We start from the raw sequence: 24278 nt of genomic DNA on the forward strand, positions 1-24278 counted from the left end.
TATGGAATCCATCTATCCTTCCAAACATCAACCATCTTCTCATTGTTCATCTGTCACCAAGGTAGATAAGTTGCACATGGAGCCGTGGCTCTAATATGGCCTATTTCATCATTGTCAACAAAATAATTATGGAAATACGTACAATGCTACCTATAGAAAAGTTCCAATGCACTTTCTTTCAATTTCGAATTCTACTTTCACCAAATTCTAGGGCAAAGTTGAAACTTGAAAGGGACCAGAACGGTACCATTACTCACTGATCATAGCTCATGAATATCATCTGCTAATTTAATATTTGAAAATTATAAGTAATGTCAAATACTTAAGCTCACCAAGTTCCTCAAATTAATCTGAGTGATCCTTCACCCTGGACCAATATGTCAATATATATATATATATATATATGGATTTTGCACTTGTGAGTTTCCACTTAGAGACCAAATTAGGACATTCCTACGGGCATTTCTTTAATATTCCACAGCATGATTGCTTCTCTATACCGACAGACGAATTTCATTAACGTATATACAAATACAACGAACTGACAATTGAATTCACATAGCCCAAGCAGGAAGTATTGAAACTCTGAAATAAAACATTTCGCATTTGTAGTTACAAGTTTTCAACCCCTCAATTAAAACTAAACAAAGGTCACTGTCCCGTCCAATAGAGTTACGAGTGACAAAGGACATAGACCAGAGTGAATCTGAAGGTGTTGCTATTTCCAAATGAAATCAATCGTTTAGATCGAGTAGAGAAACTATTGGTGCAGTTTGGTCGGCTCAAACGAATATATGATCACACAAACAGAAATGAATCATTATTTTCATCACTCTGTTAGCACTGTTAAAAATGTCAATGATAAATTTATTGATATGGGTAGCAGCTGCGCTTTGGTTGGTTAAAAATTTATTCTAAGACACTGCATTGGGTGATGTATATAATTAAATAGGAGTAGCTTCATGTTTCCTACTTTCCTCTACTAGGAAATGGCAGATTTATAGGTGTCACTCTTCCCCACATATTCATGTCAATTAATTTTGACCAGAGATATTTACAGTACTCATCACCTTCTTAAATCCCCCAACCTAACCTCTTCATTTTCATTCACTCTAAATTATTGGATTCATCTATCCTATATATATTAGCCAGTAAGGCTTCACTCTTGGAACAAAGGCAAAGAGATGGAGTTTTCAAGTAGTAAACTCTTGGGTTCCTTGAGCTTTCTTGCTCTAGTTTTCACAGTCGTTCTTGGAGACCCTTTAGTTCCAGCTCTTATCATCTTTGGGGACTCTGTAGTCGATGTGGGAAACAATAACAATCTCAACACAGTCATCAAGGCCAACTTCCCTCCTTATGGAAGAGACTTTGTGAATCACAAACCAACTGGAAGATTCTGTAATGGAAAGCTTGCCACCGATTTCACTGGTATACATAAATTTCTCAATCATGGTTTCTTCTTCTTCTTCTTCGTCGTCTTCTGCTGTAATGGTTACTGTATATATGTGTAATGGTTACTCTCTTCTACAGCTGAATATCTGGGATTCACTTCATATCCACCAGCTTACCTAAGCCAAGAAGCCAGCGGGAAGAACCTCTTGACTGGAGTCAACTTTGCCTCAGCTGCTTCTGGATTTTATGACCCAACAGCCCAGTTATATGTATGTAAACACTGACATTTAAGTAATTTGTATCTCTTCTTCATCACTATATATGCATATATCACTTTTACAGTTTCAGTCTATATATCTTGGTCTAATGATGATCTGTTTGTGGTATCGTAGAGTTCGATTTCACTGACCCAGCAACTGAATAACTACAAGGAGTATCAAGGTAAAGTGGTGAATCTGGTAGGACAAACTAAAGCCAATGCCATATTCTCTGGAGGCATCCACCTTCTAAGTGCAGGGAGCAGTGATTTCATTCAGAACTACTACATCACTCCCCTCGTTACGGTCTATACGCCCGATCAATTCTCGGACATTCTCATTAGATCCTACTCTACATTCATTCAGGTCGCTCCTCACTCGTATACATTATGCATTACAGCATTAATTGTTTTCCTTTATATATGTACTGTTTGTTACTTTGTTATTTTGTATTCGGTCCTGCGGAAGAATTAACAAAAACACTGACTTTCGTAGTGGTAGTAGTTAATGCATTAGGAGACTTAGTACAATTGGTATACTACTGTATGCAAGCCTACTATTACCGATATTATTGTCAATTGGTATACTACTGTATGCAAGCTAGCCTACTATTACCGATATTATTGTATTGAAACATTAATGCAATTTAGAGTTTAATCTTCTTAATTCCATGAACAAGCTTTTAAATTTGTAAAGTGTCATTTTTCTACACTTGAAACTTGCCAGAGAAGTAGTCTTGGCTTAACTCAGATACTACAAAATATCTAGGTCGTATCTTCCTCGAGTAGTATTATTACCTGATAAATCATTGATCGATACTCGATCTAGTCTTTTTTGCACATCTGTGCCTTATTGTATCATAACATGTCATTAGTTTTGGTCTGGTCAGATAGCAGATGTTGTTTAGTGGGCAAATCTAAACCTGGCTGGATTTGAAATTACAGCTGAGGGTCTATGATCAAAGCCACGCATTTGATAATTAATCAAAGATCGATAATTCTATATAGTCTGATTTTCACATTATATGATGCCGGATTTGCACATTTTGACAGAATTTGTATGGGTTGGGAGCAAGAAGGATCGGAGTCACAAGCTTACCGCCAACAGGGTGTTTGCCAGCAGCAATCACCCTATTTGGCAATGGAAGCAACCAATGCGTCACAAGACTAAACGGAGATGCCATTTCATTCAACAAGAAGCTAAAGGGCACATCTCAAAGTTTGCAGACCAAACTTCCGGGCCTCAAGCTTGTGGTCTTTGATATCTTCCAGCCTCTCCTGGATATGGTCACAAAGCCTAGTGATAATGGTAAAGCACCCATCGACCTATATAGTAATTCAATATTAGTCAATTAATGAAACAAAAAGACATTTACATTAGTACAAAAAAAAAAAAACAAAAAAAAAGTTCTTTTACCTTATTCACAAAAAAAAAGTTCTTTTACCTTATTTACAAGTGTAGAAAAATCACACTTTACAAATTTATTGGGGGTAGAAAAAGTTCTTTACCTATTTCACAAAAAAAAGTTCTTTTACCTACCCTTCCCTATTATTTTACCTATTCCACAAAAAAAAGTTCTTTTACCTACCCTTCCATCTCTGATCTATTGTCCATCTCTGTGATGGGTAAATGTATTGGGGTAGCTAGATCACAATATGTAAATCACTAGCTAAGTAATCAAGAATTAATGCAATTAACTCTAATTAAGGAGACTGATGGTTTTTCTTCTGTGATGTATTTATTCGATTGTTAGGGTTCATGGAGTCGAGACGAGCTTGCTGTGGAACAGGAACATTAGAAACCTCTGTGCTTTGCAACTCGGGGTCTATAGGAACATGTAGCAATGTGACTGGTTATGTGTTTTGGGATGGATTCCATCCCTCTCAAGCTGCCAACGAGGTCTTGGCCGGTGATCTACTTCAGCAGGGTTTCGATCTTATATCCTGAACTTATTGCACGGTGGAATAATTAGTACAACTGGTCTACTGTAATCTCGTTATTTTATTTTAATTTTTTAATTTTGGACGATGTAATCTCGTAATTTTACATTGAAGTATCTGGTGGTTTTAGTTTGAGATGAGTTCAGTGTAAGAGGGTAGCTGCATGATATGTTCTGAACTCTAAACGTTTCTAATTGATAAATTTAGTATTTCTTGCTTTAGTAATAACTGGCACTTGTATATCTTTTTTTTTTTTTTTGGCAATCCATGCTTGAACTCTCTATTTATTGAAATAATGAAAAGAAACAACAAGTGGGGAACAAATGTTCAACCCAGCAATAAAAACTCAAGCAAGAAAGGAAAACAATTGAACATCTAACTAACCCGAAAATAAGGCAAATCTTGTTGGTCTTTTCTACAAGAATCTACGATGAAAGGATTAGCAGCCCACCATGTCATACCAGAAGAAGACGAGCCATGGTTTGCGAGTGCATCAGCCACACAATTACCTTCCCGATAATTGTGAGAATAATGGAATTGAGAATGAGATATGAGATACATGGTATTTCCGGATTTCCACTCTACACGAAGTTGCAAAGGCACCAACATAAGAGAGAGAAGAAAATCAAGGACTATTGAAGAGTCAACTTCCAACCAAATGTGTTTCCAGTTTCTAACCCAAGCTAATTCAATGGCCTTTAATCACCACCATAACTTCCTCTGCAAAGCTAAGGTTCTCCGGACTAGAGAAAAAGAGTCAAGAACTTGACCACGATGATCACGGCACACTCCACCATATATAACGAGCTTTATTTGTAACCACTGCAAGTGGCCTAGTGGTTCTTGCCTAGTTGGGTGTGTTCCCCAACCTAGGTTCGAACCCCGAAGCTGTCAAAGTGGCCAGGCACTGTGCTGCAATGCATAGTTGGAGCATTTCACATGCGCTGAAGGGGTTTATCTTGGGCCTAGGAAGCCTTTGGGTTCCCCTTGACAAAGTCAAAAAAAAAAAAAAAAAAAACGAGCTTTATTTGTATGGCCCCATCTGTATATATTTTAACCCAACCAAGGAGTAGAAGGGACTCGATCTATATACACAGTTACACACACATACACAATGATTCCGAACACAAAGACCGTTACAACTAGTTCTCCTACTCTATGATTTCTAACTCATAAATCCGGAATTTGTTGTGAATATATCTTCCTTCTGCCTCCACACCTAGACTCCTAGTATGCATGTATATATATATATATATATATTCATACATTCAAACTCAAAAGGTATCACTCGACAATCGATCAATCAGTCACAAAAAACGTGACCGTGGACAATTTATAATGGAGCATCTCTCTGACAAAACTACCGACGAAGAAGTTGGTCCCTGTGGAATTATTTTCATAACCTGCGGTTCCTGCATTGTGTGGCTAATCATTCTCTACTTCCCAATCATGACTGCGGACACTGCATAGTCAAACCTTTTAAGGTCTAAGGACGAAAGAAATGGAAAAAGAGAGCACCTAATCATTCCCCTTCCATATGGCTTGATTAATTGCTCTCAAGATAATTACTGCAGCTTTTGAGGGAGAGATTAATGATCTAATTCTTGAAGCCTCTTAAGTCTAGTGTCTTTTCAAATTTTATGTTTCAGTTTAGGAGTTTTAAAGTTTCCTTTATTAAGTCTTTTATGCTTCAGGTTTGGGAGTCTAAGAGTCTTACTATGAGTCTTTAATGCTAGTTAAATGTGAACTATCTGCTCAAGTATAAATAAGTCTAATTGCCAAATGACCAGGCAAGTCCTGATGAATAAACATTATCAGAGTATTCTGAGTTTTCCTGAGATGGGAGTGTTGGTGTGAAGCTTAGTTTGGGTGCGAAGCCTGTGATTGATTCCTAATTCATAGTTTTCTCTTCCTATCCTACAAAATTTGTGTGTTATAATGTCTAAACTTTAGTGTTTGTCAATCCTGGTGTCTAACCAGCAAGTATACTGCATCAGAAAGAACAAGCAACAAAGTTCTAATGGACAAGAAACATTGTAATGCCTGGCGGCCACTTTTGTAAAGCGTGGTGGCCGCCAAAATTCTACTTGCATGCATCAACCATAGACAGAGTGAAGCTCTTCAACCTAAAAGACAAGTGGATCAAAATGGCCATGAAGAAGAAACCTAGAATCGGAACTACTATATACACAAAAAACGAGGAAGTGAAAAATCAGTGCTCCATTTTCTAGTTAGGTGCACAAACTTTAGCGTAAATTCCCATCATATAATCAAACTATAATGATATTTAGCAGGCCATTGACGTAATTCTGAGAAGCCATGATATACTAGTCTGAGCAGATAACAACACCAACGAGACAATCAATAGATAAAAATGCAAAGAACAGAAGCTATGCACTCCAAGACAAAACAGGCTATAAGGAGAATAGTAACTATGAACCACAATACTTAGGGAAAATTTTGGTAAATGTACCTGAAGTTTGGCCCACTATTAATTTCTGTACATGAAGTTCTAAAATATAAACTTTGGTACATCAAATTACAAGCCCGACCCAGTATATGTACACGACGTCAATGACGTCATTAGTTTGTGTGACACATGTCATATTTTGAGGGGTAAAACGGTCTCTCTCTTTCTCTTCCTCTCCCTCACTTCACTTCGTTGGTTTTGCCTCTTAAATCCCAAGCCCTTCTGCTCATAACCACCACCACCGCCGTCGACGCCTCCACCCCAACCTCACCACCTGTCCCTACCACACCGACTTCACCCTTTTCTTTTTTATTCAGTCTTGCTCCTTCCTCAGCGGCTGCTCTCTCCACCTCCATCTCTTCTACCACGCCTTCTACTCTCCCCCACCTTCTTCTTCCTCTCCTTCTTTCCACCTCAACATCAAGTCTTTTGTACGGGCGCCAGAGATTGAGCTGACCTCGATTGCCAGAGAAGTGGAGGAAGAGTGGAGGCTTTGAATTAGGGCGAGAGGGAGCCAGACGTTGCAGTTGTCTATGAGTTTTGAATCGGATCACCGCCAGGGAAAAAACCCGATCAATTGGGCAGTAGCGGAGGACGTTGAGGTCGCCGCCGGTGTAATAAGGAACACTCATCGCAGTCAAAGGACCCGAGGAGGGACAACAAAACTGGTGGCAGATTTTGGGTCGTGGACCAACGGTGATTGGTGGTGGAGGAGATATGGTGGTCGTGGCCATGGAAGAGAGAAAGGCGATGGGCTTAGAAGGTGGATGAGATATGGTGGTCGTGGACATGGAGGAGAGAAAGGGGATGAGTCTGTGTAGAGAGAGAGAGAGAGAGAGAGAGAGGAGTGAGTGAGTGAGTGAGAGAGTGTGTGAGAGTGAGAGATTGAGGAAACTGAAAGTACTAAATTATCCTTTGACAAATGAATAATGACATAAGGGTTAACACCGTTATTGACGTCGTGTACATATATTGGGTCGGGCTTGCAATTTGATGTACTAAAGTTTATATTTTAGAACTTCATGTACAGAAATTAATAGTAGGCCAAACTTCAGGTACTATTTCTGAAAATTTTCCCAATAATTATGAATCTCCTCGCAAGAAATCTCTCATAATGGTATATATTCTCTCTTATAATGAATGCTCTCTTTCTCTATTCTCACCATAGTTAGTAAAAAACGGGACGTGTATAGTATGCGAAAAATACGTACGTGTATTATTCGGACATTTTATCAAATAGTTCGTTGAAAAGTTTGGCAAAATATTTTTATTTAATTAAATAATTAAATTTTTTAATTAAAAAATTTAATTTATATTTATTTTTGTTCAATAATGTGTATAAAATATGAAAAAAAAACGTAAAAATCGTGTATAGTAGGTGTATAATACTTTTGGCTTCAAAAGTATGGGAAATTTAACGAGTCCCTTTCAAAAATATGAAGTACGGAAGTATTTTTGAAAAAAACGTAAGTACGTGTTTTATTCGCGTATAATACGAAAAATTACTAACTAGGATTCTCACTTTATAATGAAAGCGTTGGCCTTCAATTATAAGCTAGGCAATAACTGTATAATAAGAAATCTCCTAAACAATCTTTGTTAGTTACAAGCTGGCAGCTGCCACTTGGGATTTTACCAGAAATGACTGGTACACGCGTACGTACACCAACATGAGAGATTTCTTTCAACTGGTTCCATTTTGGCCAACGATGAACAAGTCCTGCAAATTAATTTGTCCACACAACATCCTTGACATATTCTTTCAACTGGTCCCATTTTGGCACCACAATCTGCTGGAAGAAGTTTTTCAGCCATACTGCGATTTTTTTTTCCAGCATACTGCAAATGGTTTCAGATAAAAAATATAATTAACATAATGAATACCATAGTTTTACCAACAAATATTAGATGAATAAACATACCTGTGGTAATATACCTCTATAAATGCATAATGCTACGCATGATGAACCTAGATGACTCATGAAAAATAGGATAGTGTTGAAAGATATCAGGATTATGTGTGCCTTACCAAACTAGGATTACTTTCTATTGTTGTAATAGGAGAAGATTATTTTAGATTCCTAGTTCTCTAATTACTCCTTGTACTCAAAGATTACGTACTTGTATCTTCTATATATAGAGACTCCTATTATAAATGAAAGACACAACTATTCTCCTAATTCTCTCTACAATTCTCTTTTCCTTAAACACATTATCAGCACAAGCCCTAATCTTGAAAAAAAAAAAAAAAAAAAACTCGAAGAGCCTTGAAACCCTAGAACCCTATCCTAGGACCACCTCCTGCGCGCCACCATCTCTGCGCATGGTTTTGGGAAGAAAATCACAAGACTACAAGAAAATCAAGCATCAAGAAAGCACCAAGTAAGTTTAAAATTAAATTAAGTTCCTGCTTTCTAAATTTTAATTTCTTATTCTTTTCTTCGGGGACTTTCAAAATCCCTTCTCCTACATCCCACCTTTCTTGTAATGTGAGTTCGATTCATAAAAGCAGAACCGTAGGGAGTTCACGCTAAACTACGAACTAAGAGCGTACGTAAACTACGAACTAAGAGCGATCGTAAACTACGAACTAAGAGCGTTCGTAAGCTACAGACTAAGAGAGTTCGTGAGCATCGAAAATTGACCATTCAAACATCATCGTTTCGGTCTAATTCAAATTTCTTGGAATTTTATTTCTTGGAAGCAAAAACGCTAAGAAATCTTTATTAGTTGTCGTGGAAGTATTATACTCCTAAACTAATTTATTCTCCTTCGTTTTTTGAATGTCGAATGCAAACATGCAAAAACTCGACTTCACTAAACTAGATTCGAATGACATTGGTTATCACCGATGGGTGAATAACGTCGAGAATCACCTCACTACTAATGAGTTTCTGTGGAGTAGAGCACACAGAACAAGATTTAATTGAGAAAACTCTCTCAACTTTCCCGTTTCAACATTACTAGTTAATTTCAAAGCAATATAGGCTTGAGTACAATGCTAAACGGATCACAAAGTTTCATCAGCTTATCACTGCTATGTCAGTTCCTGAGAAACATGAAAATATACTCGTGAAAAACTATAATTCAAGGCCCATTGGAACGAAGAGCGTTCACGAGGCGAATTATAATAGCGCATCCAAAGGAGGGCGCAAGGAGCGAAACCATAAAGTAAAGGGCCAAAGAAATGGACGTGTGGGTCCATACAACCGCCCTACAAAGGATAGCATACCAAAATCCACGGAATAGCAAATGCCTTGCCCCCTTTCATTCGGAAATAAGAATCACCGTATCCAATCGTTGCTAATATCAACATAGATAGATAAAAATAATCTTTGACAGTCATCTTGTAATGGTCACTCTCCATGTGCTCAAGAAGAAAAATACCTAGCATTTCTATACCAATGCTCCCAACTACCCCCACAAGCGATAAACCAAATAGCAGGCAATCTTTCTTTAACCCTTTCACATTACTAAAATATGTCTTGTTCAGCCACCACTTAATATTATAGATCACAGTGCTACCCAAAACAAAGACGAGAATGCCTGCCAATACCAAGAAAACAGTGTCCATCTTGGTCCCTGAGGTAAGAGAGTAAATATCCCCATATCCTATAGTTAAAGTAGTGACCACAACAAAATAACTAGTGTTAAGCAACATGTTTCCTGCTTCCATCTTTCAGTATTCCGCAGAATGCTTAAAACAATATCTTGTACCTAAGATTAGATACATAAATATAATCATCAAGGCTTCAATGCAAGGATACAATCCCTTCATTCCCTCATTATGCTCAGCAGTCCTGAACAATGTTTTAAAAGGCTGAGGCGTAGCCGAGGCGTTTTCGGGAGAGACTCAGTAAGGCGTTCGAGTTGACCAAAAGCTTAACGTAGAAAAGCCAAAGAAGAACAGAGGGATTATGCTTGAACAATTCTGGTAAGGTACATACTTGCTTATTCTTGACCTCTTTTGCATCTCAATATATATAGTGGGATGTTCATAATAAAATATAATAAAAAATTAAAAAAATGAAAAACTTAAAAATTCTGAATTTAAAACCATTTTCCATTTTCAAAACAAACACATTTACTCTTGCTTGACCACATAAGTCGATGTTATAGGTTTCCCCTACCTCTCATCCCTCTCATCTTTGAAACCCTATCAAACCCATTTTTCCCACTACCACAATCATCAATAAAAATCAGAGAATTCTCAACCAAGTACTCAAAGCCATCAAAAGCAAGCAAGTCAATCAAAACACAGGTTCCCAGTGGATACTTTGAGAGGCCTCCTATCCTGTACCGACAACAAGTAAGAAAAGTTTTGGCTTTACCAAACAGCTAAATTCATGCAATCCTTACAAGAGATTTGGGAGTGAAAAAAAAATATTAAAAAAAAGTAGAAAATTCCTCCTCCTATCTCATCTTTATTATATTGTGATTCTTCCATTAGCCTTCCCTCTCCCTTACAAAGGTGGTGACATATCGGAAAGTAAATACTTACTCGAATCCATAATTTACTTATCTAAGATTTATCTGAAGGTGGGTAGATTTAAAGCAAATAAATTGGAATTTTTTAGGCCGGCGGAGGATCGGTTTTTATGAGAGTGTCAAATGCTTAGCTTTAGAGTAAAAATGTTGTGCATTTTAACATGTTGGCTCTAAGTCTGAGTAAACGAGAAGTCTAATGAGTTATTGAGTCTACGCTAAGGTTGTATAACCAAGTTCGATCCCAGCTCAGCCCAGCCATGCATATGCTTATGAATTGATGATGTAATCAGGGCCGGCTCTGAAGGTGTGCAACGTGAGCGACAGAACAGGGCCCCTAATTCAGAGGGCCCCAAATTTTTTTTTTTTGTTTTATATATATATTAAAAACTGTAAATAATATAAAATAGGGGGCCCTAGAATGGCAGAACCTCTTTTGCTTCGTTCAGACGTTCACGACTTCTTTGAGAGGTCTTTTCATATAGAGGGCCCCTTTTTTTTAGTGGTTTTATATTTAAATAAATAGACATTAAAAACTGAAGATAATATGAAATGTGTGGCACAACTGAACCTTATCCCCTTTTTTTTTTCTGCGTTTTGTCTCTCCTCTCAGCTCTCCTCAATTCTCAAATTCTCATCGGCCGTTCGACCTCAGGACCGTTGAAGACGTCGAAGCCAACGAACCAGGTGCCGGTGAGGGACTGGCGGGAGGAGGAGAGTCAGGAGACGTTGAGGTTGGTGACGGTGAACGAGTCGACGATCTTGGGGAGGACGACGAGCCACTGAGCCAGTCGACTCGGACGATTTGGGTTTGGGTGAGAAGAAGATGTGGGTTTTGTAAAGGAAAATTAATCAAGTGAAGAATCTGGCGGTGAAGAACTTTACTCTTTTGATTTCTGCTGAAGTTCAAATTCTCCGGAAAGGTTGAGATGAAGACGAATGGTGCCGTCTCAGGTATGATTGAACCAATGTTTGCTGCGTTATCTACTCGGCCCCGTAATGATTCTTTGATGCGTTATTCCTAATGGTTTGATTTGGTTTCCAGATTGCAATGGTGTAGGCCAGTAGGCCTTTCTAGCAATTTTGTGGGATTCTGGAATTGAGAATATTGGAGAAGTCAAGCAGTGAACAAACTCAGAGTCTCAGACTATACTTTGAGTTCAGGGAATCAGGTTCTCTCCTTCAAATTGATTGGCTCATTTTGTTTGAATTGTCTGGGGATGTTGGTCATGTTGCTTGAATTGATTTGCTAAAATTTAGAAGCATGCCTCCTAAAAGAAAATATTTATCCGGATATGCAAAATGCTTAAAGAAGAAAAAAGATGTAGAGTTGGTTAACTCTTTAAGGGGAAGTCTTGATAGGTTCATTACTAGGGAACCAGAAGGTTTGGGTGGACATTTAGTTAATGAAGATGCAGAAGAGCACACTGATGGGGAAGATAATGTGGAAGAGCATATTGATAGGGAAGATAATGTGGAAGAGCCCACTGATGATTATTTGATTTTATATTGTGAGTTTGTTCAAGTATAAATTTCATATAAGATTGAAGCTTTGAGGGCCTCATTTTGAACTTTCGCACAGGGCCTCCGAAAAGTTTGAGACGGCTCTGGATGTAATGATAAAAAACAATTATAATATTTTTCTTAACTGAATAACTAAATATTTTGAGAAAGAAAAATTGTTAACATTTTTTTTTTTTTTTGTGAGAGTGAAATAAATTGAAAAGGGTGATTCTAGTTGGACCTCCAAATTTGATATTTGGACCTCCAACTTTTTTCAATTATTAATATACTTTGTCAAGTCATATGAAAAGACAAATAAGGACAAAGAGAGAAAAATGAAGAAAAAAAAAATACTCTTCTTAAATTACCTCCCTAAATATAACATTCAATTAAATTGATTTTTTATTTTTTATTTTTCCGGAATTTCCTTATATTGACATATAGTTTTAAAATTTACCTAAAATAATTAAGTAAAAACAATAATTTCTATACATGGCCCATCATTTAATACAAAAATAAATTCAAAACTTTTTCCTTAAACTAAATTCATTGAGTATTATGATATAGTTATTACTCGATCTTCCAACCCAAAACCCTTGAAATTCCTTCTTTTAGCAAATTCAAAAGGATTCCAGCAACATATCAAGATCGAGAACCTCTGATTAATTTTGGTAGAGAAGAGACCTACTCATGTGATTTTGATTTATTCTTCTTCTCATGTTGAAGATAGGGATCAAAAGTGGAGTAACATATTGTTGTATCTTATATTCAAGGGTGTTTTGGTAAAAATAAGGAGGTCTACTTAGCCTTTTAAGTATTCTAAAAAGTATATTAGAGGTGTACTAAGTATGGGAGGTCCAAATAGCAAATTTGGAGGTCCAACTAGAACCACCCAATTGAAAAAATGATAAATTTGTTTTTGTTTTTATTTTATTTTATTGGGGGAGGTTAGCGTTAGAAAGTTAGCAACACACACACCCTTCGGGGGGTATCCCAACAGAGTCGGACTAATCCCTTCCGAACGCCACGGGGCATTAAGCACCTATTAGCTGGCCACCAAGGCCTCATGGGGATTCGAAAGCTAGATGATACGCTCAAAGCAAACGCATAATTTAACCCTAAAAAAATCATCAATAATATAAGCAAGTGAACAATTATCAGGGTTGAATTACACCGTCATTGTCAGGTGTACCCTCAATGACAGGTGTACCCTCAATGACAGGTTGAATTACACCGTGAATAGAGATGGGAATGAAGGACTTGGACTTTGAAAGCAAATCTTCAAGCTTCACGGCTCCAAGGTGGATGGTGGAGGGATGCTCACGGCTTCTTCTTCCTTCTTCCTTGCCTTGCTTGAAACGCCAAAGATGAACTAGAGAATGGAGAGAGGAGGAGACGTTTATGAGAGAGTGATTTTCTGAAAGTTGTAAAGTGTGTAAGGTGTGGAGGACGTCAAGAATGAGGAGTATATATAGGGGACGGCAAGGTGTTGCCCTAGCTTCTTGATTCTTCTTTTATTTTCCAAGGAATTAATTTAATAATTCCACATAGCTTCCACCAATGAGAATTCGCCAAGTAAGCTTTAGTGTGTCTTCCAACCAATCACAAAACTCCAAAATAAGTCTAAATTCCTTAAATATATATCCTTGCCGAAATTATATAAGGATTTTCTGATTTTCTTCATGAATTTCGGCCAAAATTTCTTTAGGGAATTTAGGGATGCACCTAGACTTGTTTTGGACGTCTTTCTTCTTGCACACACTTCTTCTTTCCTTAAACTTCTCCCTATTTCTTCTCCCAACGTCTTCCTCTTGATATTTTCTGATTTTCACGTTGGCTTCCTCCTTTCTCTCTCTCTTTTCACGGCAATCACACAAAATTAACTCCCCCAAGAATATTTCCTTCCTTAAAAATCTCCCTTGAATTACTCCAATCAAAATCTTCAATTATATTTTCAGATTTTCACGTTGGCTCCTCCTTTTCCTCTTTGCATTTTACGGCAAACACATATATATTCTCCAAAAATATCTCTCGTGTGTCACAACCCTAATTTCCATGGGCCTTTATCCATTTTGCCGAAAATCCATCTTCTCTTGAGAGTTCTTGGGCCATCTTGCGTCAACTCCTTGCCATGTCATCTTCTAAGGTCTTCAAGAAGCTTCTCTCACGCCATGACACTTTACTTTTCTGATTTCCCTTCTTGGTTGACTCAAATGTCTCGTTTTGGCAGGGTTTCCTCTTTTGGACAGGATTTCCTGGCTGAAACAGGAAAACTTCTTTTCTTCATTTCATGCTCATTTATGCAACCCTTTGTATCTCATCTTGTCTCCCTCCAACGTTGGTTAGCTCCTCTTTCCATTTATGAGCTCATTCCAGCTCATTTATTCCAAAGACCTGAAAATAGAAACTTTCTACAATAAGAGATGGAAACTTTCCTAAACTAAAATGGAAACTTTCTAAAAAGGGAAAATAGAAACTACAAAACGGAAACTTTCTACAATTAGAAACTTTCCCAATCGAAGAATGGAAACTTTCCTAAACAGGGTTTCTTTAAGGAAATAACGCAGGAAATGTAGGGAAATAGCAGTTAAAACGTCGCATTAAAATGCTCCTATCACTAGACCTGGGAGTTCCAGACTGGGACCTTCTACCACCACACTATCCCTAGTGGTTATAAATTTGTTTGATAAAAAAAATCTTTTCTTTTTCTATTTTTTCTAGCATTTTTTATAAACTTTTTTATAAAATTATTCCTCTCAAGTTATTTTCTATTTCCATTTCTTTTTAAGCCCTTTATTTTTTATATAAATTTTGAATGGGTGGCTCTAGATTGGACCTCTAAACTTGATATTTGGACCTCCAAATTTTTCTAATTATTAATAGACTTTGTCAAGTCATATGAAAAGACAAATAAGGACAAAGAGAGAAAAATGAAAAAATAAATAAATACTCTTCTTACCTCCGCCAAATATAACATTCAATTAAATTGCTCTTTTTTTCGCGAATTTTTCTTTATATTGCCTATATAGTTTTATAATTTACCTAAAAAAATTAAGTAAAAATAATAATTTATATACATGACCCATCATTTAATATAAAGGTAAATTCAAAATAATCTGATTTGAAATTTTCTTAAACTAAATTAATTGAATATTATGATATAGATAAAAAGTAGAGTAAGTGAGTAACAGATTGTTGTATCTCATGTTCAAGGGCGTTTTGATAAAAGTAAGGAGGTCTACTTCAAGTATTCTAAAAAGTAAATTAGATGTGTACTAAGTATGGGATGTCCAAATAGCAAATTTGAAGGTCCAACTAGAACCTCCCATTTTGAAAACATGCATGATAAGTTCTCAAACATGTTTTGTATTTAAAAATCTTTCAAAAAGATGGTGGCTCTACCATTAAGGATTCTCCCTTCATTTTAGCTTCATCTTCTCTTTATTACTCCATCTTCCTTAAATCCAGACACCAAACTCCATTTCCATTACTTCCACCACACATCAATTCAGTGGCGGAACTTGAAATTTGTCTTTGAGGGGGCCAAGAAAAAAATGTAATATTTTTGTACGATAAAATTTTACTACTATAAAATCAAAGATACAAAAAAAGGGAGATGAAAGTTGTACAATAAAATTTCACTTCTTTTTCCCATTTTCGAAGCCACATATTAAGGTATATATTAATATTGTTCTTTTACTATGCACCTCATTTAAATTCTTTTTTTTTTTTTTTGATGAAAAGAGGTCAGCCCATTATATATATTCAGCAAGCAGTACAAAAACGAAACACCCCTAAGGGGTCGACAGAAAGAATCGTTCCTTAGGGAACCCTAAACACCTATTCTCTGACAAGAACAAGCCCCAGGCCACCCCGAGTACACCCACCTTTTAGGGAAAATAATGCACCCTTATTTCAAACAAATATCAGCATCCTCCGAAGCAAATAGTAAAATGAACCCTAAGTGGATGTGAGCTTTGCGACCTATTAAAGAAACTAAAAACTAGGAATGGAAGATGAAAAATCACCTTCCATCCCTTCTAAAATTAAACAAGCCCAGGAATGGGAAACCCAAACAGGGACAGACCAGACCCAGGCCCAAAACAAACAGTCAACACAAACCCTAGCAGAGTTACTGTCAACTTGATCATCACCGCCGCCGCCAGCGTCGTGATCACCGTCGTGATCTACACCAAACCTACCACCATCACAACTCCAGCCTCCCAACCCAGCCGACGCATGTCAGACCATGTCCCAGCATTCATGAACAATGTCGTCGTCACGAGTACAAGACCTCGACCAGTTTCCGCCATCGTCATCAGACAACCAAACACCCTTGGCCGTCGTCTGACCTTCGTCAAACCAGTCCACCCCAAGTCGAGGCTTTGCGAGCAAATCCGGCCACAGTCTAGCACCGCTCGCTCTAGTGCCCACTTCCGGCCCTCGTACCGAATCCGCCTCAAAAACCTGAAATAGGGTCCAGTCGGCATCCCACAAACCAAAACCACCAGGAGCCACCACTACTGGATCGGAGGCTATAGCTATAGCAGGTCCGCAGATCAACATGACCAGGAAAAGAAGTCGAAACCAGAGTTCGACAGGTTCAGAAGCACGTTGACGAAGAAGAACTCCGCCTCCATCTTTCCCAAGCTGACCGGAGAAAGGAAAAGCAATCTACCCAGGCCAGAAAATTGACGCCGCCACCAGGAAGCCCTAGTGAAGACATCTCTAGTGATAAACGTGTACCTCATTTATTAATTAAGGAATTTATTATAATTTTCCTTTCTAAATAGATATTTAGTGCTAATCTTCAATTTGGGAGGGGGGGGGGGGGCGCTGAGACTGGCATTTATTGTGTAAATAATTGTCATTTATGAGAAATATACAAATCAACCAATAACATTACAACATTTTCCATAATATTTGGGGGGGGGGGGGGGGGGGGGGGGAGGCCAGGTCCACTTCGGCCCTAAAGAAGTTCTGCCATTGCATTAATTCCACAACCACATGAACACTACAATTAAACCATCACTAGCTACTCTAGGATTTATCATCTCTCTACAACATTAAGGAGCTTGAGAAGAAGGAGGAGGAGACAACCATCATGGCATGGGAGACCCATCTCCACCACCACTTCCACCATCATCAATAGTCATTCATCACTCTCTCTCTTTAATTACTTGACGTATTGTAGTATATTGAAGCTTCTTTATTTAGTTATGAGTAAGTAGTGAACTTGTTGGGGCAAAACTTTCTTGTAATTGATCTTTTGTTTATGATTTGATGAAATTCATATTGTCACCTACACATGCTAAATCAAAAAGTGAATGCTTATATTTGAATTGAATAGTTTAAGAATAATGTTTTTTTTTTTTTTTAAAAAAGGGCCAGTGCGGCTGCACTCAAGCCTTGATTAATGAAATTGCAGAATACAAGGGAGGGACATAGAGCCTTAACCCCTGATTACAATAAGCATAAGAAGAACATCCTGAAATAATACCAGGAGTCTCCACTAAATCTATGTATTCTACCAAGCACTAATTAGCAAAGAGTGCACAACTAACTACTCTATTTGCTTTAATAAAGTGGTGACATAACGGAGAGATTACTCTATCACGAAGAAGCATCATTACAAATAGCACAGCTTTCCTATTATATTGCCGCACGGAGACAAATCTGACGACCCTAAATTTCATCCTGCCACTAGGAGGTTGCGTCCATTTAATCAAGTAAATGGCTCGTCGCCTCACTAGGCCAGACAAGGCACACTGAGTGTGCATACCGGAACCAAGCCCACGTCGCCCTACCAAATAGTGATAGGGATTTATTTCCGGCAGATAGCCGTATCTTACTAAAAGTAAAAAACAATAAAAAAAAATAAGAAAATAAAGACAACTTGGGCCCAGATCCGAAGCCCAGACCCAAGAGTCACCTAGCCCACATCGAAGTAGAAGATAGCAGAGGCCACGACGCCGCCAGCCCGCCTGCAATTCCCTTGCCGTCCCACCGGCGGCGTCTCCGCCGTCATTGATCATCTCATGATTAGTGTTTTGAGATTAGTCAGGTCTAGACATTAAGAGCATAGAAGCACACCATGTGTGCATGTGAGGGCAGTGAGCTAAAATCACCTAGAGATAGGACTGATTTGCTAAACTTCAATCTTTATGTATCTAGGAACAATTAATTGAGACTTAACCGGTAGTATGATTTCTTTTTAGGTAGGTAACTATATACTTATCTAGTTGTGATTGATAAAATTGAAGGAGTTTAGGCTTTAGTAATCTTAACCAGATGCTAAGAGCCTAAGAGGATAATTGGACAATAGGTAGTTTAGCATCATTTGCATCGAGGGAGGTTAGTGGTAGACAATCCAAACCCTAACTCCCATCCATTTCTCTATAACCTTAGTTTACCTAGTCTTAGTTGACTTTCTTTGCATTTAGTTAAGTCAATCAACCAATCACTCAAACAACAATCCACTATCCATCTATGCATAACATTATTCACATGCTACAACTAGTAATGAGCTTTGGTTTTCTGAAGTTGCAAATTAAGCGCATTCTCTAGATTAGGTATTCCCTAGCTAGGATAAGATTTGTCAATCCTCGTGGGTTCGACATCCTTCATTAATTTCATATTCTATAACTTGTACCTCTTGCACTTGAGAGTGGCTTTAAAGATAAGATCGTTGTGGTTTGATACTTGTTGGATCGACTTGCATCCTTTCTCTTTCTCCTGGTCGTATGTTGTTGTGATGTGCATGGAGCTAGTTGTCCTGACTATTTCAAAAGATACCACACAATAGTTGGCAAAAAAAAAATTATGGATAGGACAAGATTGATCGATAAAATTAGTTAGTACAGGGGCACCAGTAAGAACATTATAAGTGCATGTTTACAAGTAATTTAGGGTGTAAAGGTAAGGGAAGTAAAACGAAATTTACCCTAGATAATTTTAAATTGCAATCAACAAAATATGTCTTACTAGTGTAATGGGCTTGATGAGAAAAGTAATATGTATTCTCTCTCTCTATGTATTCTTTCTCTCTAACACCTTGCTCTTCTAGTGTTTTGTTGCCTGCCCGCCAACCTTCCTATATTTATTTCATCTTAGATGGCTGCTTGGGGCCTCTTCTCCCGTACACCTACTTCTTCTTGTTCTTTTCTCCATCCAACTGATGCTTATTGTTCTTGTATTTGGGTTTATCCTCCAATCTAATCCACTTGACGGTGGCGGAGGCCATGTCCTCCTTCTGGATACCGTGATGGGTGACAGTGATTTTGTGGAATGACCGAGTTTGCCTTTGGTCTAGTTCGCGAAGGGAAGTTTCCTTTGGGTGGTGTTGATTGATAGATCAGCTGGGAGATGGTCCCTAAATATTTGGAGGCTAGGTAAGATTGTTTTGAGGGCCACAACTTCTTATTCGTGGCGGTGATGGCTTGCATCGCCGACGTCCTTTACCTTTAGGTCTTCTTGCGGTGGTGGTGGAGTGTCTGCAAACAAATGCAAAAACTAAAACTGGGCCTCATAATTTTTATATTTTTGAATGATCTTATTATAACATTTTAATTTATTATATCGATTTGATTATGCAATGTTATGAACATAAGGCCTCGATCGAATTTTTCGCACAAAACCCTAAAATTCTCAAGACTGACGTTGGTAATCAAAGTCAATAACCACATAATTTACTGTAGTACCAAAATATGTTTTGGTAGAATCCAACTCATCATTTAAATTATGGAATTGCAACAACCACTATCCAACTTTGATTGGCCAATCCAAACATCCGTAACTGGCCAAGAGAACAACTTTATATCCAATATTTAAATTCTATTTTGTTTTTTATGAAAAGAGACATCAATTTTAGTTTAAAATTAACAAAATTATACATTACCCAACCCCACCCCCTTTTTTTTTTTTTTTTTTTTTGAAAAGTGAATTCATTGAAACTTTCAACGATTACAATAGTTTAGAATTGAAAGCTGAGCTATGAATCAAAGACAAAGGAAGAAGAAGATGAGAGAAAGGAAGAGGGAGAAAACGTGAGAAAATTGAGGACTACATTGTGACTGGAATATTTTGATTACAACCATCCATTCTCTTTATATACTAAAGCAAACTAAGTAAAAATAACAACCAACACAGTAAAAATACCCAACACTGCTATATTACCCTTAACATCCCCCCTCAACCATATGCTTGGGTACCAAGCATAATGGTTGGAATACATGATATAAAACCCAAATGCACAGTTCATCTTCTTCAGTGCTCGTGCTGTGATCAGTGGGCAGCTGCAATGCATCCAATCTCATCCAAGCCTTGTGCTATTCCAACCAAGCCTTTGTAACCAGCAACTTTGGCATCAATATCAACAATCACTTCTGTTGGTGTAATGGTCAAATCAGTTTTGCGTCAATTCCCACTCATTGCAATTCACCAAATCATTGCAGCAATGGCCACTATCCAACGTCTGAAAAGACACTTTCACCAAGCCATTCATGCCATTCATGTCAGCAACGCCAACACCAGGATCATAGTTGTTGCAATTACCACTGCATAAAATCTTGTCATCGATCTGCTCCACCTCCATAACTCCTCAAACCATAACCAATACCAAAATCATATCCAGAACCATCCCATCCAAAAAAAAAAATTTATGCAAATTGCAACAGTCAACTAAATCTTCTTCTTTAACAATCACATAATTCTTCTTCTTCAACTTCATTCACTTCTTCTTCTTCAACTTCATTCACTTCTTCTTCTTCAAACTATATACAACTAATTCATCTACTTCTTCAAAACGCAATCAATTCTTCATCTTCAAATCATTCAATTCTTCCTGTTCAAACTATATACAACTAGTTCATCTACCTCTTCAAAATTCAATCCATTCATCTTCTTCAAAATTCATTTCTTCTTTCACAAATATTTACAACTAATTCATCTACTTCAAAAACCAATCAATTCTTCTTCATCTTCTTCAAAATTCAATTCCTCTTCAAATATTCTATCAATATACTTCAACATAATAACGTGCAAAGTAGACGGATGAAACAAAAATGACTAGGGAAGATCCCATAATAGACTAGTACATCATCAGTATAGTGAAGCAGAGCAACAAGAATTGCAGAGGAGCAGATGAACAACGAGTAGAGATGAGTGAATCGGAAAGAGATTACCAAACTATCTGTAATTGTATCAAACCATGGACGTGAATCGGCACTCCAATTCCGGTGGAGACCGTCGGAGGGAATCGCTTGTCTGCACTCGAATCGGAAAACGACGTCGCATCGAACAAGGCCATGGAATCTTGATATCGATGAGTTTCGGACTCCGGAACAGAACAACGACGGTGAAAATCTCAAGCTTCGAGCAAGGTTCCATGGCAGAGGGAGAAACTGAATTTGGGGGTTAGGGTTTGGAATTGGGGAAAATCAAAATTGAATGAAACTGATAACGCGGAAGCAAAAGATAGAGGAAGCAAGAACATCTAGGTCACCGATCGACCTGAGCTCTTGATACCATGAAAGCTGAGCTATGAATCAAAGACAAAGGAAGAAGAAGATGAGAGAAAGGAAGAGGGAGAAAACGTGAGAAAATTGAGGACTACATTGTGACTGGAATATTTTGATTACAACCATCCATTCTCTTTATATACTAAAGCAAACTAAGTAAAAATAACAACCAACACAGTAAAAATACCCAACACTGCTATATTACCCTTAACAAGAATGACATCCCAAAGAACCTTGGGAGCAGACACAAGCCACAGACAGCTTGAAGCTACAAACGGCTTGAAGCTAGAGCTAAGCTAGAACAAACCAGAAGCAACTTATTCTGTACAATAAAATACTGCTCTGAATCACTTATAGAGAAACTAACAAAAACTAAAGGTAAATTTCTAGCTTCCTCAAGATAAATCAAGGCAGTGGATTGTGAATCCACCACGCGCGTGTTCAATCCCCGTCGTTTTCCCAATTACCAACAATGAGAGTATGAGACCATTGCCATGACCTTGAGATTTGGAGACCAAACCATCAGAATCTGCAATCCGGGCATGGAAGAGATCAGCAAACGAATCAAATTAAACTATATTTGTCCCAGCACAGATAACATTGTTCGCAAGACACACAATTGTGGTACTCACAGCAATATTTTACTAGATCTCTTATAGAATGTAGCAATGAGCAATCTACCTACACATAAACACGGCACACCCGAAATAATGCGGATAACACAATTGATCAAACTGAGACCCAAAACACCTCCTGGATCCCAAATCCTTAGAAAACTCAAGCCCAAATGGGCTCTACCATGGGCCCAAAGGCAGCCCAGCCATATATAAGACCCACTATTATGATATGGACACCCAAATACTGGCCACCTAGATGTGACTGACTGCCAGCTTCACCTCCGACATCAACCAGGTAGCCACCATCACCGACGTCGCTGCCATCAAAGACGTTGCCCATAGCAGAATAAACGCCAACATCACTCCGAACCAATCCATCCGAGATCCACCACAACAAAACCAAAGATCACCCTTCAGCCTCCCCCTATGTGGCCACCCTCACCAACAAAAAAAAACCCACAGGAAATCTGCCATGGATGTGCCATCAAGAAACAAAGGAAGCCACAAGAACAAGGAGGCCAACGCATGCAATCGATTTGAAAGATCGCGATAGGTGGAGGCGCACTCGAGATTGTGCGTCGTGTGCTCGACACTGAAGGCGGCGTCACTAGGGTTCTCTAGCGCGAGAGACATCAACTCACTACCTCAAACTACCTCTATGTTTGCTCTTTAAAATCTTTACCTTAGAGCATCTTTAGCAGACTCTCTATTGTGGCTCCTTAGCTATTTTGGAGAGCATGTTTAACTTTTTATCTATTTTAGCAGCTGCATTAGACTCCTAAGTGGCTCTCTATTATAACTTTTAGCTATCTCGCTCCTAAATATAGAGAGCGTGATGAGGCTCTCTATAATTTAAAACATTCCTTTTAAGTTATTTTATGTAATTTATAAATACATTTAAACTATTTAATATTCATTTAAAAAAACAATATAAATTCAAAACTAGCTAAAATAGAGAGCATTGATGCAGACGTAATTCTAAAGTGGCTAGCTAAAATGACTTTTTAGCTACTTTAGCTAAAATTTGACTCAAAAATTGCTAGCATTGCTAAAGATGCTCTTATGCCCCAATTGAGAACTGCCAGACCGAGCACGGCTTTCAACTTAATATAATAGTTTACCTGCCAAAGCAGTTACTTAATCAAAATCAAGTTTGCATTCGACTATTGGTCATAGCACTCCGGGAACTAGTTACAATATGTAAAATTAATAACCTAGGAACTATGGCTTGCTACGATGCCTTTATCAGTACATCACTCAAAGTGACGTCTATGGATGAATGTCTGGATCCGGTCGCAAGTATCCAAACGTAGCACCAAGAAAATTTTGTAACCAAGAAAATTTGACTAAACAACACGATTACGACAGTTACCGCCATGCATGGCAAATGAAAACTCAAACAAAAGAGCGCAACTGCGCAAGGAAGCGCTCGGATATCACTCGCTAGGGTTTAGGATTTAAAGATATTTAGCGTGTAACATTTAGGTTTTTGGAGTTATGGTTTGAAAATTATAATTACGCTTTTCTTCTACAAAAAAATGTATGATTGGCATCGAACCGAACCCAACCAAACACATAATTAATTAGATTTAGGTCGCCGCCTCGGAAAATCCGAATCCGAAACCTCCTCTATCTTCCTTGGTCAAATCCCTCAGAAACAAAGAAAAAAAAATCCAGGCTCTCCTCGATAACCAATCAAATATGGGAGCTTTTCTTGATCCTTTTCTTGCGTGCCACAAAGAATCAGACCGATATTTGCGAATATGTACGCGGATGATCGCAGGTTGTGTGCTATTTTCTTTCGTGTTCATTGGAATCTTATTAATATACTACCTCATCCTGTTTGTCCAATCAACGCTGTGGGCGGACGATGTGTCCGATCTTGCATATCCCCATTTTCGGATCGACTCAGCTGCCGTGTTCGAACTGGAGACGACTGACTACGATTTGAGTGCGACATGGAACTTTACGCTCGTCGCTTCATACCCTAATTATGATGGAAAGCTAGCCATTTTCGACCGTGTCCGAGCATTCGTCTACAACTGCCCCAAAGGCTACATGTATTATGGGGATAAGTACAAGTACTCTCTCGCAAA

General features: G+C 38.1%; 2 protein-coding genes across 2 annotated transcripts; one reads left to right on the forward strand and one right to left on the reverse strand.

The window, feature by feature from the left end:
* Positions 1 to 1125: 1125 nt before the first annotated feature.
* Positions 1126 to 3810, forward strand: LOC133720686 (GDSL esterase/lipase At5g03810-like). Its single transcript, XM_062147109.1, has 5 exons — positions 1126 to 1428; positions 1531 to 1661; positions 1785 to 2015; positions 2702 to 2957; positions 3403 to 3810. Exons 1-5 carry the CDS (start codon positions 1185 to 1187, stop codon positions 3594 to 3596), a joined length of 1056 nt encoding a protein of 351 aa, XP_062003093.1. The 5' UTR covers positions 1126 to 1184; the 3' UTR covers positions 3597 to 3810.
* A 5286-nt stretch (positions 3811 to 9096) lies between these two features.
* LOC133722896 (two-pore potassium channel 4-like) lies at positions 9097 to 9735 on the reverse strand. Its single transcript, XM_062149753.1, has 2 exons — positions 9292 to 9735; positions 9097 to 9108 (listed from the first exon to the last, which is right to left on the reverse strand). Exons 1-2 carry the CDS (start codon positions 9733 to 9735, stop codon positions 9097 to 9099), a joined length of 456 nt encoding a protein of 151 aa, XP_062005737.1.
* Positions 9736 to 24278: the final 14543 nt, after the last annotated feature.

This window comes from Rosa rugosa, chromosome 7 (assembly GCF_958449725.1).
Source record: "Rosa rugosa chromosome 7, drRosRugo1.1, whole genome shotgun sequence".
NCBI lineage: Eukaryota > Viridiplantae > Streptophyta > Magnoliopsida > Rosales > Rosaceae > Rosa > Rosa rugosa.